At 33.3% G+C, this 18,770-nt stretch overlaps 1 protein-coding gene across 1 annotated transcript in view; it reads left to right on the top strand.

Annotated features, from left to right (window-relative positions):
- The window catches only part of PKHD1L1 (PKHD1 like 1), a 155,404-nt gene that overhangs the window by 69,932 nt on the left and 66,702 nt on the right, over positions 1-18,770 (top strand). The window contains exons 31-46 of the mRNA XM_045561019.1: positions 658-790; positions 1,220-1,415; positions 3,016-3,158; positions 3,584-3,688; positions 4,400-4,588; positions 5,362-5,532; positions 6,087-6,313; positions 7,065-8,049; positions 10,185-10,433; positions 11,149-11,298; positions 12,280-12,454; positions 13,432-13,588; positions 13,987-14,143; positions 15,291-15,370; positions 15,815-15,944; positions 18,279-18,408. Coding sequence (XP_045416975.1) covers positions 658-790; positions 1,220-1,415; positions 3,016-3,158; positions 3,584-3,688; positions 4,400-4,588; positions 5,362-5,532; positions 6,087-6,313; positions 7,065-8,049; positions 10,185-10,433; positions 11,149-11,298; positions 12,280-12,454; positions 13,432-13,588; positions 13,987-14,143; positions 15,291-15,370; positions 15,815-15,944; positions 18,279-18,408 — 3,377 coding nt within the window. The remainder of the gene's footprint in view (positions 1-657; positions 791-1,219; positions 1,416-3,015; positions 3,159-3,583; positions 3,689-4,399; positions 4,589-5,361; positions 5,533-6,086; positions 6,314-7,064; positions 8,050-10,184; positions 10,434-11,148; positions 11,299-12,279; positions 12,455-13,431; positions 13,589-13,986; positions 14,144-15,290; positions 15,371-15,814; positions 15,945-18,278; positions 18,409-18,770) is intronic.

The following is an 18,770-nucleotide window of genomic DNA, read 5'->3' as shown; positions in this document are numbered from 1 at the left end:
GCTATTGTCAATTAAAACTTACTTTTTAAAAATTGTCATTCAAATACCAGTGTATAGAAAGTTTAAAAAAAGGAATAAAATTGTCATTTGGTTAAACATTGAGTGTACATTAAATAAATACTAGATGATGGAAGATTTTTTTTCTGTACTAATTTGGAAATGCATAGGTGCTCTATCAGAGAAAGTACCAAATATCTGTCATAGGTGGTCCAAGCGCTTAGTCATAGATACTGGAACTAGGTCAGCAAAAGTATAATAACGTGATTTATCAGTGAAAAGGAATAATAATTACATTTAAATCTATCTTAAAAGCAAAAGGTAAAAACTTTTAGGTATCTTATGCTTTATCAATTAGAGAATCACTTGTTCAGACCATCACAACTATATTGCAGAGCCTTCAGAAATCCAATAATATAAATGCATTTAAATTGAACATAAAACCCTTAAAATGGCTATATCCAATACCTTTATCTTGGGAACTCAAACATGTAACCCATGTTTGACACTACAACTTTCTAAATATCTGAAAATTGATTCTGATTCATGACTTTAAAGCAAAACATCTTTAGGGGTTTATTTTGAATAATTCTGCTTTCAGCCATTGGATTTGTGTATCTTAACATTTATTGTTTTCTAATTTTTTCCCTCTTATTTTAGAGAATTGAAGGTACAGTTGATATTTCGGTTATTACCAATGGATTTCAAGCCACAGCAAAGGATGCTTTTAGTTATAATTGTTTACAGACACCAGTTATAACTGATTTTAGTCCAAAAGTACGGACAATACTAGGTAAGATATTCTTCAATAAGATCAATAATTAGACATATATATAGAAACCACTTCTAGAAAGGCTTTTGAAAGATAGCTTCTCTTGAACTTTTGTTTCTTAAAGTAAAAACAGTCATAAGTTGTGTGTGTTTTACCATGGACTAGTCTATTTATTATTTCACTTTGAACACATGCAATGAGGAGAGAAGTATTTAGTTTTTTTTTTTCTAAAAGTACTTTGCTATCTTTTGTTCCCCTATAAACAATTGAACATAAACTTTATATTGACATGGCCACCATCAATAGTTTCACTGTTTTACCTTTTGTCTCTGAAAGTGTTAGGATTTCCTAAATCCAATGAAAGATGAATTATGAATTGGTTTATTTAATATGCAAATTTAGATATAAAGTTGAACCTTTTTACAAACTTTTTTTCTTTCAAAATAATAGAAGAAGTTAATTTAACAATTAAGGGTTATAACTTCGGAAATGAACTCACACAAGATATGGTGGTGTATGTTGGAGGAAAAACCTGCCAAATTCTTCACTGGAACTTCACAGATATTAGATGCCTTTTGCCCAAGTTGTCTCATGGAAACCATGCTATCTATGTAGAAGTCAGAAACTGGGGTTTTGCATCAATAAGGTATGATTATGAACATAAACTTGATGGAGTTGTGGAACACAGGGGGCTAATGGAATTGGGGATAGGAAAAGAAATAGGCATTAACCTATAATATGTCAATTGCTTTCCTTACCTTTCTGTATTTGCTATCTTTACCTTTCCTTTTGCAAAAGATTCCCTGCATATCTCATAAAATGCAATGACAGTCAGTTTTGAGACCAATAACACTCAGATCAGGTTGTAAAATTTTCTGTGCAACTAGGCTGCTATATATTACACATGATTTTTATTCATTCAGAAAATACTTCGCAAGCAGTTTTTAGGGGGCAGGTATTTACTCAGTTTTGCCGGTTGAATTTATGGTCATGTTCCCTGCACTAATGGTGCTCACAATTTTGTTGGAGAGATGGAATCAGAGGATTACATCAATCACTTAATTATAAATGTAATAAATACTGTGAATAAGAGGTACACGTTACTGTAAAAGTATATGATAAAGAGAGATAACTTATCCTGAGAAACAGGAAAGGATTCTCAGAAAAGATGACAATTAAACCATGAAATGGGTAGGAACTGGCTATCTGAAGGACAAGATAGAATCCTTCTGCAACTCTATGTCTTGTAAGTATTTACTGGTTTTTTTTCCTGAAACTATTTATTAACTGGTAAAATTTTAGTTACAGTATGAGAAAATTATTGGTTTAGAATACTTAGAAAAGGAAGAAACTGAAATTTAGGGACTAAAAAAAGGCAAATAAAGCTGATGGCAAAGCAGAAGGAGAGCTGATTGCAGCAAGATCTTGGAGGAGGTGAAGGAAGATGAGCAACAAATAAATGTAAACCTCAGGACCACATCCCTTCTTAGATTCACGGGGGGGGGGGAGCTCACATGGGTTCTAGAGGAGTTGTTGGCTTGTGCTGTGGCTTGACAATATAATGGGCAGAATTGACACCATTCACACCTGAATACACATTGTGGTTCAAGAAATACCACTTCAGTTATGGGTGGAAGTTAAATAAAGGTTGACACAACCACTCACTTGAGTTTCTCTGCCCTTTGCAGTTATGAAGGGAGCTGGGATATGGGAGTCAGGTCAGAAAAGCATTTACATTTTGATGGTCTCCTAGCAGACGCGTTGTAACAAAGCCAAATAAATTAAAAGCCCTCTCATTGAAATACTGGGAAAGGAAATCCTGACAAATTTCTAAGAAACATGGAATGATAAATTCAAAGTAATTACACAAAATTATTATTTTTAAATTATTATTTTGTGTAATTCTAACAAAAAGAAAAAATATTTTAAAAGATTAAATGATTTCTTGCGACCTCAGTTCTCATAACCAATTTTTCCATAATATTTCAAGATCTTCTGTCTCAAATTCTTGTGTGATTAGATTTTTTTCAGAAATCTAATTTCCACAGTTAGGGGAAAAATTATGAAATATACCATCTGACCAAATTGATGTTATGATAATTACCAGATTGTCTAGATTAAAAAATTAATATATAATTAAATATTCAATTATTTCCTCTTTCTAAAGGAGTCATATCCTCACAAGAGTTTAGCAATATGAACCAGTAGGAAGCCCACTGAAAAATCTATCCATTTTTGTTTTTCAGAGACAAGTTAAATGCTTCGATACAATATGTTTTGGAAGTGACCAACATGTTTCCACAGAGAGGCTCCTTGTATGGTGGAACTGAAATCACTGTAATGGGTTTTGGGTTCAGCCCGATACCAACTGAGAATACCGTGCTCTTAGGTAAAAGCTTCATCCCACAGGAGGGCTGCTGCCCTTCTCAGCTTAAAGGATATGCTATAGATGCTGAATATTTATCATACAAATATTCTCCATCAAGGAAGCTTTATTTTTCTATTAGTGTAAAAAAGGTTAAGTGTATTTGGTTAAGGTGCTAAAGAGAAACTGAATAACTGCTTTTGATTTCAATAAATAATTATTATGCATTTAATGTGTATCGAACACCTAAAAAAGGGGGAGTCTGCTCTGACAATTAGTACTCACACATGATTACTATTAGAAAAAATGTACCAAAGATACTACTATATAAGGCAGAGCTTTTGAAGGGCCTTGGATGTTTATTAAGTATACTTCATGTCTATAGTCTACAAAAAATATTTGAGAAAGTGTTTTTATTTTCTTTTTTTCCCCATCTTTATTCTTTCTAGGGTCCTTCCCTTGCAATGTTATATCATCATCTGAAAAGATCATAAAATGTACTCTTCATTCAACATGGAATGTATTCAGGATTACCAATAACGGGGAAGATTCAGGTATCAACCAACATTTATATATTGTGGATACTAGAAGCACTTTACCTAGAAATTAATTTGATTTTTGTTTATATTTCAAATTATTCAGAGAATAAGTATTGCTATTTCTTTTATAATTTGTCAGTGCTATTCTCTTGACATAGGGGGTGAATCAGTGGTAGGCTTGAGTCTAGATGGCTAGACTTTACAATTTCCAACTTCAGGAATTGCCGTTTGGTTTTGTGGCAGTACAGAACCTCATGAATTACTATAGTTTCTTATCAGTCATAGGTTTCCAAATGAATCTTCAGATTGAAATTATATTTATTTTTGCATGTCTCTATGCCTCAGAAAATTCTTATGCTTAAAGAGTTGATTATAGCTTTTAAAAATATTCCATGTAATATTTCTGAACTTATTTATTGAGTTCTAGACTTTTTTTCCAAATTGTCTCTTGAACATCACTTTTAGAGTTGTGTGACTTATTTTTTTCCTTATCTTCTCATTATCTTAGTTGCCATTTTTTCTGTTTATTTTTGTTAATTAAACAAAAATTATGTACATAATTTGTTAAATTATGTACATAATAAAGTTTTACAATGTTAACTAAACTAAACAGTTGTTTTCGTTAATGACTATACAAAAAAATGCAATGTTGTCAAGGATAATTGCTAAGAAATTTACTCCTTTTCCTTTTTTTCTTTTAAAATATGACTCAATTTTTGCTCCCAGTACATGGATTAGGTTATGCCTGGTCACCCTCAGTCTTAAACGTGTCTGTGGGAGACACAGTGACATGGCACTGGCAAACACATCCCTTTCTTAGGGGGATAGGATATAGAGTTTTCTCTGTCTCCAGTCCTGGAAGTGTAATTTACGATGGCAAAGGATTTACGAATGGAAGACAGAAATCTAAGTCAGGTATGTTTCTGCTTTGTTGAATTTTGCAGCATGCCTCTTTTTCCTAGATATAATAAAATGACATTTTGTTTAGGTTTAACATATAGTACTTTTGCACAAATACTGTATACAAATGTATAAGGTGATTTAGTTGGTATTTTATTGATGTAGCACAAATGTTAATGAGCGTAAGCAAGTTATTTTGCACATATGAAAATGAGCTCTGATATTAGAAATATCTTCATTGATTCTGTGATAACTGACTAATCGAAAAACACTAAAACAACAAAATACAATGAGAATATGTTTTAATCAAATCCATCTGGTAGCAAGTGATAAATTTCTGTTGACTGGAATCAGCTTTAAAATGAGTGGTTCTTATAGGACAGCTCAGTGTAAAGTGTGTCCTTTAGATTTCCTGTTTGGTTCTGTACATGTAACAGTTTGAACTTTTTGCTCATAAACAATAACTAAGCTGTTGGGTTTTTTAAATTTGTCATTCCACATTGAGGTTTTCTTTAAATTTTGGAGAATTATGTCAGACTTCCCATGGTTTTCTAGAAAATTAATGCTGGATCTTGCCTTCATGGAGTGTAATTTCATTATACAAGATAACTTTTTTATAGCCAGTGAATCATTTCCTGACTACTTCCCATTGAAATATCATATGCATGAAAAATAAGAAACCTGTCATCTGCATATGCATTTAAATGATCATTTCAAATTTTCTCACCCCCTTTTCAAAGATGCATTAATTGCTTGTATTTATTATGTACAATCTCATTTTATGGCAGGTTCATTTTCTTACCAATTTACTTCACCTGGAATCCATTATTATAGCAGCGGGTATGTTGATGAAGCTAACTCCATTTTTCTCCAAGGAGTCATTAACGTTTTACCAGCTGAATCCAGGCACATTCCCCTGCACCTGTTTGTGGGTAGCGCTGAAGCCACATATGCTCAGGGTAAGATGGCTTAAGATGGAAAATCTGTTACACAGGTGATCTGAGGTTTATGTGATCTTTCTGGATAGGAGGCAGATGACTGGCTCTAACTGTGCTTCTCTCTTACTAGCCACATGACCTTGAATAGGTTTGGGCTTCTCTGAGGCTGGAATTTATTTTATAAAATAAGGATTATGTTAATGTCTTTCTACCAGTCTCCCAGAATCCTTGTGTACCTCAAATGAGATATAATGTGAAAGAGTTCTGACACTCTGTATGTGCCTGAAAATATATTAAAATGTGAGGTGATGTTATTGTTTTATTTTCCCTATGGGATCTGACCTTGGACAAATTGAAAAATAAACACATTTTATATTCACTCTTCTCTCTTTATTGTACCATCTTTGTCCAGGTTTTTAATACCTTTGTACTTCCTGGGACCTTCTTGTCATTTAAAAATATATATATTTACCAGAATTTAAACCACAATCATCAAAAGAAAGAATAATGCAGTTTGAAAACAATTTTCCTTTAGAGTATTATTCCTGACTTATAGACATTTCTTTTGTCTAAAGGAGGACCTGAGATTTTGCACTTGGGAAGCTCTGTGGCAGGCTGCCTAGCAACAGAACCCCTGTGTGGCCTGAATAATATTGGGGTTAAAAATTCAAAAAGATTGCTATTTGAGCTTTCAAGTTGTTTTTCACCATCTATAAACAACATTACTCCATCCACTGGAACAGTAAATGAATTGATAACAATTACTGGACATGGCTTCAGTAATCTCACATGTGCTAATAAGGTAAGAATATAACGATCTCATTTGTATTTCTACATTCCCAATAAAAACATTTTGATCATAACCTTGTAATTTAATTTTTACCAGCTTTATTGAGGTATAAGTCACATAGCATATAATTCACCCATTTAAACTGCACAATTCAATAACTTTTAGTATATTCAGAGTTGTGCATCTATCACTGAAGTCAATTTTAGAACATTTTCATTATCCCCCAAATAAAACCCCAAACCCTTAGATATCACACCCAACCCCTCCTTTCATCCCAGCCCAAGGCATTCTTTAATCTATTTTCTGTCTCTATAGATTGCCTGTTCTGGACATTTCTTATAAATAGAATCATATAATATGTGATCCTTTGTAACCATCTTTTTTTTCACCTAGTATAATTTTTTCAGAGTTCACCCAAGTGGTGTCATGTATCAGTACTTCATTTCTTTTTATGACCTAATAATATTCTATTATATGGAAGACCACATTTTATTTATCCATTCTTCAACTGATAGACAATTGAGTTGTTTTCACCTTTTGGCTATCACGAATAATGTAGCGATGAATGTTCATGTACAATCATAATTTAGTCTTAAGGTTAATCCAAGATATGCCTTAATCAGCCCCCAAAATTAATTTGATGAATTAAAAAAGTTTGCACATGATTAGCTTTCTAAATCTGTAGTTGTTGCTAATATAAAATTTAAGTGTATACTAGAGTAACATATTGACTTGTTTTATTTCATATTCATTTTACTTTCAGGTTACAATTGGTGGCTACCCCTGTGTTGTAGAAGAAAGTAATGACAGTTCTATTATGTGTCATATTGACCCTCAAAACTCAATGGATGTTGGTATCAGAGAAATTGTCACTCTGACAGTCTACAACCTTGGCACTGCTATCAATATACTGTCCAGTGAATTTCACAGACGATTTGTCCTTTTGCCAAACATTGACATGGTGTTGCCAAATGCAGGATCAACTACAGGAATGACAAGAGTGACCATAAAAGGCTCTGGATTTGCAGTTTCTTCTGCAGGTGTAGAAGTCCGTATGGGTCATTTCCCATGTAAAGTTCTATCAGTGAATTATACAGCCATTGAATGTGAAACATGCCCTGCTCCTCAACATCTCGTGGTTGTAGATCTTCTGATACATGGAGTGCCTGCCCAGTGTCAGGGCAACTGCAGCTTTTCATATTTAGAAAGCATCACTCCTTATATAACCAGAATCTTCCCAGACTCTATCCAAGGATCCGAAAGAGTTCTTATTGAAGGAGAAGGTTTTGGGACTGACTTGGAGAAGATTGCTGTTTTCATTGGAAATCAACAGTTCAGAGCAATAGATGTTAATGAAAATAACATCACTGTTCTTGTAACTCCTCTCCCAGCTGGGCTTCATCCTATTAGTGTTGTCGTGGGAACTAAAGGCTTGGCTCTGGGAAACCTGACTGTCAGCAGCCCTGCAGTAGCATCTGTCTCACCCACTTCTGGAAGCATCGGTGGTGGAACTATTTTGGTGATCACAGGAAACGGCTTCTATCCAGGCAATACCACAGTCACTATTGGGGATGACCCCTGTCAAATTATTTCTGTAAACCCCAGTGAAGTCTACTGTCACACTCCAGCAGGGACAGCTGGAATGGTCCATGTTAAAATCTTTGTTAATGCAATTGCTTATCCACCTTTACCATTTATGTATGCCCTGGAAGATACTCCATTTCTCAGCGGAATTGTCCCAAGCAAAGGTACTCCGATATCTTCCTTTTTATTATCTTAGTATCATATTATCAGTACTATTCATTAGTATAGAATTGGAATAACATTTGTAAATAATTATTAAGATGTATTTTTAGACAATCCCACCTCACCCAGTTAATACATGGGATTCAAGTTATGTGCAGTCTCTATTTTATGATTATCTTTCATGCATTCATGGGATAAAATTTTTGGCCAAATTTCAACTTCTATTTAGGAACAAAATCCACTTTAAATTGACCTAAATTTCAAATGAGGACCCAGACTTGTAATTCACTTATGTCATTGATATTGATATGGCACTAGAAACACTTGTTAAAATTCACAAGTTGTGATCTTACTAACATTGAGAGTTTTTCAGAATACTTTATTTCTATGAAACTACAATTGCTTATTAACTTATTAGCACACCAGAATTCTTTTTTTAAGAGGTAATTGGCACATTCAATGGAAAAGTTGTTATGAAAAAAGATTTGCTTAATTATTAAGTAGGACTCATTTTTCTAATCTAATAATAGATTGAAATGCCTTCTTGGTCCTTTGTCAATATGCTATGCTGCTTCTGATCATCTTCAAGTTATTGGAATGCTTATCGTTTACATCATGAATTCTGGAGAGGTAGCTGTAGTGTAATGGTTGACAGCATGGATCTCAAATGGTTCAAAACTTGATTCTTTTAATTCCCGGTTAAGAAACTTCGGACAAGTTTTTTTAAACATGAATTTCCTTATACATTCAAGTACCCACCTTCTAAAGTTAAAGAAGTTCATTCATAAAATGTAACTTAGAATAGTACATTTAATAAAGAACTCATTAAATATTAGCATTTTAGAAAAGTCTGTTTTAGTTTATATCACACGGAAATGTATCAGGTTTGGGTAAGATGTATTCTCTGCCTTCAAGAAGTTTGCTGTTGAAATTTTCTTTAATACATCAAGTTTGCTCATTTAGAAACAAATGTTAACACTGGCAATGGCATATTCTTTTCCACATATATTTGTAATCTTTGCAAATAATGGCATCTGTTCCTTATTTCCATATCTTTTCACATCTCTCTCTTAGAATGTCTCTTTCAAAACAATGTGTTTGAAGGTATAAGAGACTTGTAGACAAGTGAGAACTGAGCTGTTTTATTTACTGAGGAGACAGGCAAAAGGTCCCACAGAACAACACTGTTCTACTTGAAAGGTGAAATGTCAAACACAATAAAATTTTAAGAACTATAAAACATTATTTAAGTTGTATTTTAAAACTATTCCTGACATGAATTATCTCATTAGTATTTGTAGTTTTTAAAATAATGACTTATATTTAAGTAATCCTCACTGTGATCAATTATGTGGTAATTTTTAGTATTAGTACTTCAAGTAAAGTTAAACTACTATGGGAGGACTCTGCATTTGTAACAAATTATGTTGACTAATTTTCATTTAAAACTTAGATATATAGATATTCATTTGAATGACCTATGAAAAGTCTCATATGTTTAATGCCCTCAGTGCACAATCTGTCAAAGGAAGGAGACAAGGGAATAGACATTGAAATACTTTGTTGTATGTACACTCATTTAAGGCATTAACATCAACATTCACCTGTAAGTCTTTAAATTAATTCCTTTTTTCTGTATTTACTATCTTACATTTGTTTACATGCCATAATTTATTTACCAAGTTGTATCTATTAAAAGTATTTGAATTAAGAAAAATGCAGTCTATCCTCAAAAGAATTGCTAATATTAGGAAGGAAAGTACCAAAAATAAAAATTAGTAAGTTTCATCCTTAAAATGTACTCTAATCTACATTCATATTTCCTAACTCTAGGTCTACTCTCCTTTCTCCTCTCTTTTCTTCTAGCCTGCCTTAGTAACTTACAACTCAGTAGAATGGACAGGACTGGAAAATAATAAATGTTGAGATAAATCACTTATCGTTAATTACAGTAGACTGTAGTGTATATTATAGTCAAAATGTTTTATATGACACAACATATATTGTTTATATTAGTTTTATAACTAACACTTGGATATTCTTTTATTTATAGAAGTAAAAAAGTATATCTTTAAGTGGATGTGTAAGTATTGAAATTTGGATATATTTACATTGTTTGTTTTTTTTTTTTTTTAAGGTCCTCCAGAAACTATAATTGAGATCACTGGGTCTAACTTTGGTATTGAGATCTTGGAAATTTCAGTGATGATAAATAACATCCAGTGTAATGTAACCATGCTTAATGACAGTGTGTTGCAGTGTGTGGTTGGAGATCATGCTGGTGGCACTTTCCCTGTTATGATGCATCATAAGACAAAAGGCTCTGCTGTATCCACAGTTGTATTTGAGTATCCACTTAATATTCAAAATATTCATCCAAACCAAGGTAGTCATGAATATGCAGAAACCTACAAATATTTTATTGTTTCAGTAAACATTTAGAAAACAATGTGTTCCTCAGCTACTGATAAAATTTGTAGTTTTTATAACACGTTGCAGATATTTTTATTTTTATGCATTAAACAAATAAGCATGCAAAAGTAGTAATAATTTCAAAATATCAAATTTCAGAGTATAATGCTTTATATTTCTTTTAGTGCTGTATAATTTATTTGAAATTTAGTCCTTAAATGACCAATCATATGTGGAAATTTTTTTAAAAATCATATTTAGACATCACTGGTTTGTAATTATTTCTACATAAATTAGTATCTTTTTTCTATTTGAAAATAATTTTAATAGTTAAAAACTCTTGAAGTATAACCAATGTACTCAATTAAAATAATAATTTTACATGTATGTTTTGACTACATTGAAATTCTTTTTGACATCTTTTTAAAATAAAATTTTAGTTCCTAGAAATAGTTTAAATAAATTACCAGATATGACATTTACCAGTGAAAATTTTAAAACACTGCAATCAAGAGATTCTGTTGCATTAATATAATAATAGAATATAATATAATTTCAGTTCTAAGAACCTTTTTATTTAATGTGACTTACTTCCAATTCAGATTTTAGGATAATATGCAACAAATATGTATGCAGAAAAGGTTTTCTTCTAATTAGCTTTGTTTTTCCCTTTTATTTGTCTTCACTAGGGAGCTTCGGTGGTGGTCAAACCATGACTGTGACAGGAACCGGGTTTAATCCACAAAATTCGATTATATTAGTTTGTGGCTCAGAATGTGCAGTTGACAGGCTTAGATCTGATTACAGAACATTATTATGTGAAATTCCACCTAATCATGGTAAGTTGTCAGAAAAAAGAATAGCAACCTTTGAGAAATGGTTATTAATTTTATAAAGATCACAGTCTGAATTTCTTTGTCAAGTTGTTATGCTCTTTGGGGTAATTAATAAATCACTTTATGACTGTGCTAATTTTAAGCAATTTCTTCAGAACTTTATTTTCTAGGTTTACAGGTCTTTCACGATTCATAAAATTTGGGTTTGAGAAAATTGTTTAATAATAAATTATAGTTTTTCAGCTTATGACAAACTGATGACTCTCTTAGTTTATTGAGCATGTCAAATAGTGAACATGTTTTTAGTTCCTATTAATGTACTAGCAACATGACTATTCTAGCTGAGTAAAAGGTATGTTTTATGTGGAAATATTTTTTGAAACATTAACAATATTTGTGAAGCTTTTCTAAGTATTTTTGCTTCTTTCCTCTGATTTCTTAAAGAATATTGAAGAAAATGACTGGGCTTACTTATCATTTCCACACCAGAGTCTGTATCCTAATAAAAAAATATGTGGCAATAATGTCAAGATTGGTGGAGATTTTGGGTTGTTTGAACACTGGCTCTTCATGGTCTTATTATGTTTTCGTATCAGGTTTCTGTAGTTCTCTTACCTCCTTCAGCTATCACCCTTGCCATGGTCACTGTGCCCACCTTTAGCTGTTCTTCCCTCCTTCCTGCTCTATTTGCAATGCTGGATCCTCTAGAACTGGAAAAGTAAGGGGGCAGGTTTGTAGAATTCTCTATAATAAGAGTCTCTTAGGAAGGAAGGGTTTTTTTCCCTGTCAGTAATATGCATGAACTTTGTGATGTTTTGGCTATTGCTAGAGGTCTTTATTATTAATACTTCACATACAGCCTGTGCATATTGGAAAGTGATTGTGGGAAAAGGAAGATGTTATTGAAAATGTTGCGGGGGGGATTGGAAATGAATAAGGGCTTGATGGCCAGAACTGCACTCAAGTTTGATCCTCTTCTCACAGGCAGAGGACCTGACCAAGCCTGTGACGTGAGTGTGGTCAATGGGGAAAATTTGTCACAGTCCACAACTCCGTTCACCTACATGGTGTCACTGACTCCACTTATTGCTGCAGTATCTCCCAAGAGAGGCAGTACAGCAGGGGGCACCAGACTGACCATCGTGGGGTCAAGATTCAGGTACTCTCTTCACGCACACGTGCATCAGGGCGTATTTCCAGACGCAAGCCATTGCGCCTGCCTTTTCCTATGCCAGGACAGTGCCAAAACATAGTCATGTAATGTGTCCCCATCTGCTCATAAGTCACATTTGAGGCACAAAATAGTAGTAATAGATAACATTTATTGAGTACTTACTCTGTACTAGGCACCTTCCTACACACACAAACTTCCTGCCTTACTTTAAGAGATGTTTTTATCTTATTTTATGGTTAGAAGATTGAAATTAAGTTAAATAACTTGCCCCAAATCCTAGTAACATCATAAATAAATCACAGTCGCCTTGTTATGCTTTTTCCAGCCTCCTATCTCCAACTATGATTTGCTTCTTTGGGTCAAAGAAACATCTTTCCATACATTGAGTCCACTCCACTACAATTGGTCAGGTTCCTTTGTCTTAAACATACTCATTATTTGGCTCAAATTTGTGTACTGCAGTGTCATCATTACTCAAGTGGATAAAACTGACTTCAAAATACCAGATCACACAAACCGTAGAAGGCCATTTTAACTCCTTAAGTAGTTATAATTACTTTGGCCTTGTATTTTTATGAAAAGGTTAAGTTCCAAGGTCTGTGAATGTGGTGGAAATGTCACATGGACAAAATGTTCCTCGTAAGTCTCTTATAGAAGTACCTGTTTGGAGACCAACATAGAATCTCTCAATAAACTGAACGCAGGCAGTTTTTCCTCCAACACTGGAACACCTGCTAGTTTGGACAGTTCTATTTCCTGGCCTATGAATCTCTTTGATTTTTTCTCAATGAATATTTTGAAGTCTTTCTACTGGGAAAAAAGTGTCAGTCTATACTTTGATGGCTCCTAGGATAAGATCATTATTTTTATAATGATACATATGAAGAAAGGGATTTGACAGTGTGAGCTAGAAATTTGAGAAAAACATAAATGTTTTGTTTTTCCCCTTTTTTTCCTTACAGTGAAAACATGGAGGATGTTAACATCACCGTAGCTGAAGCCAAATGTGATGTTGAGTATTCCAACAAGACACACATCATCTGCATGACGAATGCCCATACACTTTCAGGGTGGGCTCTAGTTCATGTCCACATCAGAAGCATTGGCATGGCCCAACTGGTAATAGTGCTGTTTGGTATAGTGATCACAGCAATAGAAAAATTAGCATTATGGGAGGTAGACTCATTGGTCATGGATGTTTCACTTTAATGTCTCCAAAAAATAACTCAGCTGTAATTATAATAAATTTAAAATAGCTTACATTTTTGTTGCTTTTTACTAAAATGTGTATTATTTTAGATTTTTAATTATTTTGGGTTGTAGAGTAATTGGTAATGGACTTTTTGCTTAATTATTACTGTGAAATAAATGAAGAGGTAGCTATAATATATTTAAAGTAGACTGATTTTATTATCAATACGAATGATTATCATTTAGATTTCCTTTTTTTTTGACAAATTGAATGAAATATTCTGACAAAATCTCAAAATTTAAAAGTCTCTCATGTTCTATTACAGGACAACGCTGACTTTCTATATGTTGATGCTTGGTCCTCCAATTTCTCCTGGGGAGGGAAATCTCCCCCAGAAGAAGGATCCCTTGTTGTTATTACAAAAGGACAGACAATTCTGCTGGATCAAAGCACCCCTATTCTGAAAATGTTGCTTATTCAGGGTAAATTTCTAAAAATCTGTTCATTAGACTCTGCTATAGAATATGTCTGTGAAATTAATCAAATTTGTGATTATGAACATCCATGGCTGCATCATGTTTTTAATGCAGAGCATAGTACTGAGTTTTCTAAACTGAGATTTATAATGCATTTATAGTTATGGTGTTATTTAGTATGTTGCACCCAGCAATTCTTAAATGAAATAAAATAGGAAGTATCAGAATGGATTGCATGCATATGGTTATCTTTTAAAGTTAAATGTTGTTTTATGAAACTTTTGTTTCAATTAACAGTGGGGGTGTATGTGAGCATGCCTAGGCACTGTCACTAGATCACAATAGTAAAATGTATTTTCCACTTCAAAAAATATTGATGTAGGTGGTCTCAAGTGTTATAAAAATCACAGAGATTTGTTAAATTCTATCCTAAATAACCTCCCTGACTCTCCTTGGAAGACAGGTTGTGATTCTCACCTTTCTTTGCCTGTGAACCTGCTTTTGGTTATTACCTGGGGTTCTCCCTGCTCCTTGATATTCTGTTTTTACTATACAAAACTAAATAACCACAACTGCATGTTGTGGTTACAATTGCATGTAAAAGAATCATTAATTGATGAGAGTAAAGCTCTTGGAGCTTTAGTGCATAAACTTTGCTATAATGGTTTTAGCTGCTAGAAGACTTTTGCATTGTTACTATTTTTTTAACTTCTGCGATAATAGCAATGTTTTACGTATTTGAAGTTATTAAATCTTGGACCTTTGGACAAGTATAGTTTTACTGCTTACAAGTTACATCAGTTTCATAAAAAATGTATCTCTGTACATTTTTTAATAATGCTATAGCTGCTAGGAGTGCAAATCAGCAGGTAAAAGTTCAGAGCTAATGTTGGTGTTATAAGGGTTTCTATAAACATGCTTGTCTATAATTGCTTTGATCTTAATTTATATTTTGAGGCCCTGTGCTTATGGAACTAATTTGTGTAGCTGAGATATTTAATAGCATTTAAAATAACAAACGTTCAAGGGAAAATAATCTTCCTTGGGATTTGATTTTAGAGGACAGGGATAAGAAATTAAATTTTAATTTATAATTTAATAGGTAACTTTTAACAAGACCTTGTGATATATTTCAAAATTATATGGTTCATAGGTGGAACTCTAATATTTGATGAAGCTGACATTGAACTCCAGGCAGAAAATATTCTAATTACAGATGGAGGCATTCTTCAGGTATACACGAGAACATGAAATATATTCATTTCTAACCTCTATTTCCTTTTGAAATATTATGTATAAAATGGATGGTTAATTATACCAACCTCTCCTAAGTTTATCTTTGTTTAGGTTTCCGTTATTAGTATAAAATCCTTTTTCTGCGGAAAAAGTTTCCCAGAGTATTCTTGTACTTTTAATGGGACGATAATAGTGTATTCTGATAGAGTAGAATTTTCAAACTCCAAGATGTGGCTAAAGTCAGTCAGTATACTTTCCAGAGGTCTGGCATAGTGTATTTGGCTGACTAGAAAATTTATCTTTTGGAAAAAAAGATATGAACAGCTGAGCAATTAATTCTCACAAGAGAAGAGAGAATAAAAAAGGAATTACTTTTGTGTGACTAAAATTGTGTATATTGAGTTTTAATTTTCTGAATGACATTTGTGACATCTCTTGCAGATTGGGACGGAAGCATCCCCATTTCAACACAAGGCTGTCATTACTTTGCACGGGCATCTGCGATCTCCTGAGCTCCCTGTATATGGTGCCAAAACACTGGCTGTGCGAGAGGGAATCCTGGATCTGCATGGTACGGGGCCAAAGGGCTCAGAGTTGGTAGAGGAGAGACTCACGGGGAACCAGGGATAAGCATCCCGACAATGCTCTCTAAGTGAAAACTTGCCAGGCTCCTCATTAGATATCCAGTCTTTATCCCCTTTTACCTCTTCCCTCCCTGTACCCAGGCCAGTCCAGCTCCTGCATACTATCAAGACCCAGAACCAGGGTCTCACTCTGCAAGCTGTTCTGGGCCTGCTCTATATCCTTCCTCTTAGCCCTTTCCATGTGCTTCTCAATGCCTTTTGTCTCATTTTGCACTTATCGTAGTACAGAGTGACTCTGTTTACTTCATTTATCTATATAAAAAGGTACTAAATCTGAAAGCAGAAGATTATCATTTCCTGTATTTGTATCTGAAAACAAGCTCTTTCTAAAATATCAGGTCATTAAATATGAAAAGTCCAATTTCAAATGAAAAGTGTAGTTTATTATGTCTTAAACAAGATGCGGTACAATTAATCAAAGTATGCACCTAAACTGCCAACACAGTTTTGCCATCTTAATGGTAGCTTGCTTATGCCAGCAGCGTAGAAGCCTGGAGAGCGAGTGGTTATGAAATTGTGAAAGATGTTTTCCACAGTTTGTTGAGAATTGAATATTTTTCCTTGCAAGAAGTGGTCCTGGAAAGCCTGGAAGAAGTGGTAGTCAGTTGGTGCAAGGTCTGTGAACATGGTGGATGACAGAGAGTTTCCAAATACAGTCTCTGTAGTTTGAGCAGTGTTGTTTGTGCAACATGTGGTTGGTTGAGCATTGTCTCTGAGAGGATTGGCCTGTTTCTATTGACCAATCTTGGCTGCTTAATCGTAAACATCCTCATCATTTCATCCAATTGATTGCAGTAGACATCCACTGTAATCAATTGACAAGGTTTCATGAAGCTCTAGTAGATAATACCAGTGCTGGACCACCAGATACCATTAAGCTTTTTTTGATGAATATTCAGTTTTCAACCACGTTTCTGCACTTCATCTTTATCCAACCATTGTGCTGAATCCTTGCGATTATCAAAAAATTCATTTTCATAACACATAACAATAGGGTATAGAAATGTTCCACCTTTATGTCGTGACATCAAAAAAGGAAAGCTTCAAGACAATTTCTTTTCTGATACTTGTTTAATTCATGCAGAACCCATCTACCCAGCTTCTTTACCTTGCCAATTTGTTTCAAATGGTCCAATGTTTTTGGAATAGTAATATCAAACCTTGCTGTTAATTCACACGTAGATTGAGATGGATTCACTTCCACTACATCTTTTAGCTCATCATTATCTACCTTAGTCTCAGGACGCCCACATGGCTCATTTTCAAGATTAAAATCACCAGAATGGAACATCTCAAATCAATGACATACTGTGCGTTCATTAGCTATATCTTTCTCAAACATGTCTTTGATATTTCTAGCTCTCTGTGCTGCATTGGTTCCATGACACAACTCATATTCGAAAATAACACGAATTTTTGACTTATCCATGGTTTCACAAAAATTACCCTAAAAAATTTTTGAAAGGTAATTACAAGCCAAAACATGCATTTGAAAGACTAATAATATACCTTCATAATAAAAATAAAACAAGAAGTGTCAAATTGAAATGTCAGAGATATCAACTGTCAAACTTAGTACTTAAGGAAATTGGACATTTCATACTTAATACCTTAATATAACAATAACTTTATAGTTGTACATTTCTATAACTGTATCCTGCAAAATTGCCAGGAAGTAAAAATGATTTTGATTATGTTTAAGCTACCAGGGCAACTTATTATTTCAAGGAAGCATGGTATGAGTCTTTTTTATATTGAAGTCTTCTATATTGCAATAATCTATTTTATAAATTTAGAATACCATAAACATGATATCTTATGATCATTATGATCATAAATGTCCTACATTGTGATAAATATATATGCTACTATAATTTCTTAGTAATTTATATATTTGTCTCTAGATTATTAGTTTAAGCAATTCTTACCAATAATGACAAAGATGATAGACCTCTACCCATTTTATCAATATTATCACACCACATTCATATTGTGTCCCTTAAAAAAAGATTGCTATAGAGTATATCATTGCAGAAGAACGCTTTTTAATTTTATAGACTCGTACATGCTATTACTAAACCTAATTATTACTTTCATAAAGCAAGCATTCTGCATATTTCTTTTTTCAGAAAGGTATGAAATTCTAAGGTAAAATCAACCTTCTCAAAGTTGATTTAATCCAGGGAAAGATTTAGCTGTGTAAAGTTCTCAATAACCAGTCAGATATATCTGAAGAAATACTGTTTGTTTGTTGGCTCCAGGTCTGCCTGTTCCTGTGATCTGGACTCGTTTGGCTGATACTGCAAAGGCAGGGGAAAGAACTTTGATTTTACAAGAAGCAGTAACATGGAAAGCAGGAGATAACATTGTAATTGCAAGCACAGGACACAGGTATAATATTTTCTGGGCTTAATGATTTTGATTTAGAAAAGAAATTTCTATACTGTGTAAAAGAGGGACAATTCAGATGATCCATGAATATTTGATTTAAATTTGAAACTTCTACTAAAAGAAACATGAACAGCCAAATGTCAACATTTTGTTGATCATTATTGAATTGTATTATCATTGATTAAATTTATGATAAGATAAAGTATAATTTTGAACCTATAAAATAAATATGTCCTAGTAAAATATTTTTTTTAATACATAGCTTCCCATGTCAGACTCTATTTGAAAAAATCATTCTACTATTAAAAGTCATTTGAAAATATCCCACTTAGAGCTTTAACTAAATATGTTAATGAATACAA

Source organism: Lemur catta, chromosome 9 (genome assembly GCF_020740605.2).
Source record: "Lemur catta isolate mLemCat1 chromosome 9, mLemCat1.pri, whole genome shotgun sequence".
Classification (NCBI taxonomy): domain Eukaryota; kingdom Metazoa; phylum Chordata; class Mammalia; order Primates; family Lemuridae; genus Lemur; species Lemur catta.
This window is presented reverse-complemented; position numbering and strand designations above follow the sequence as displayed.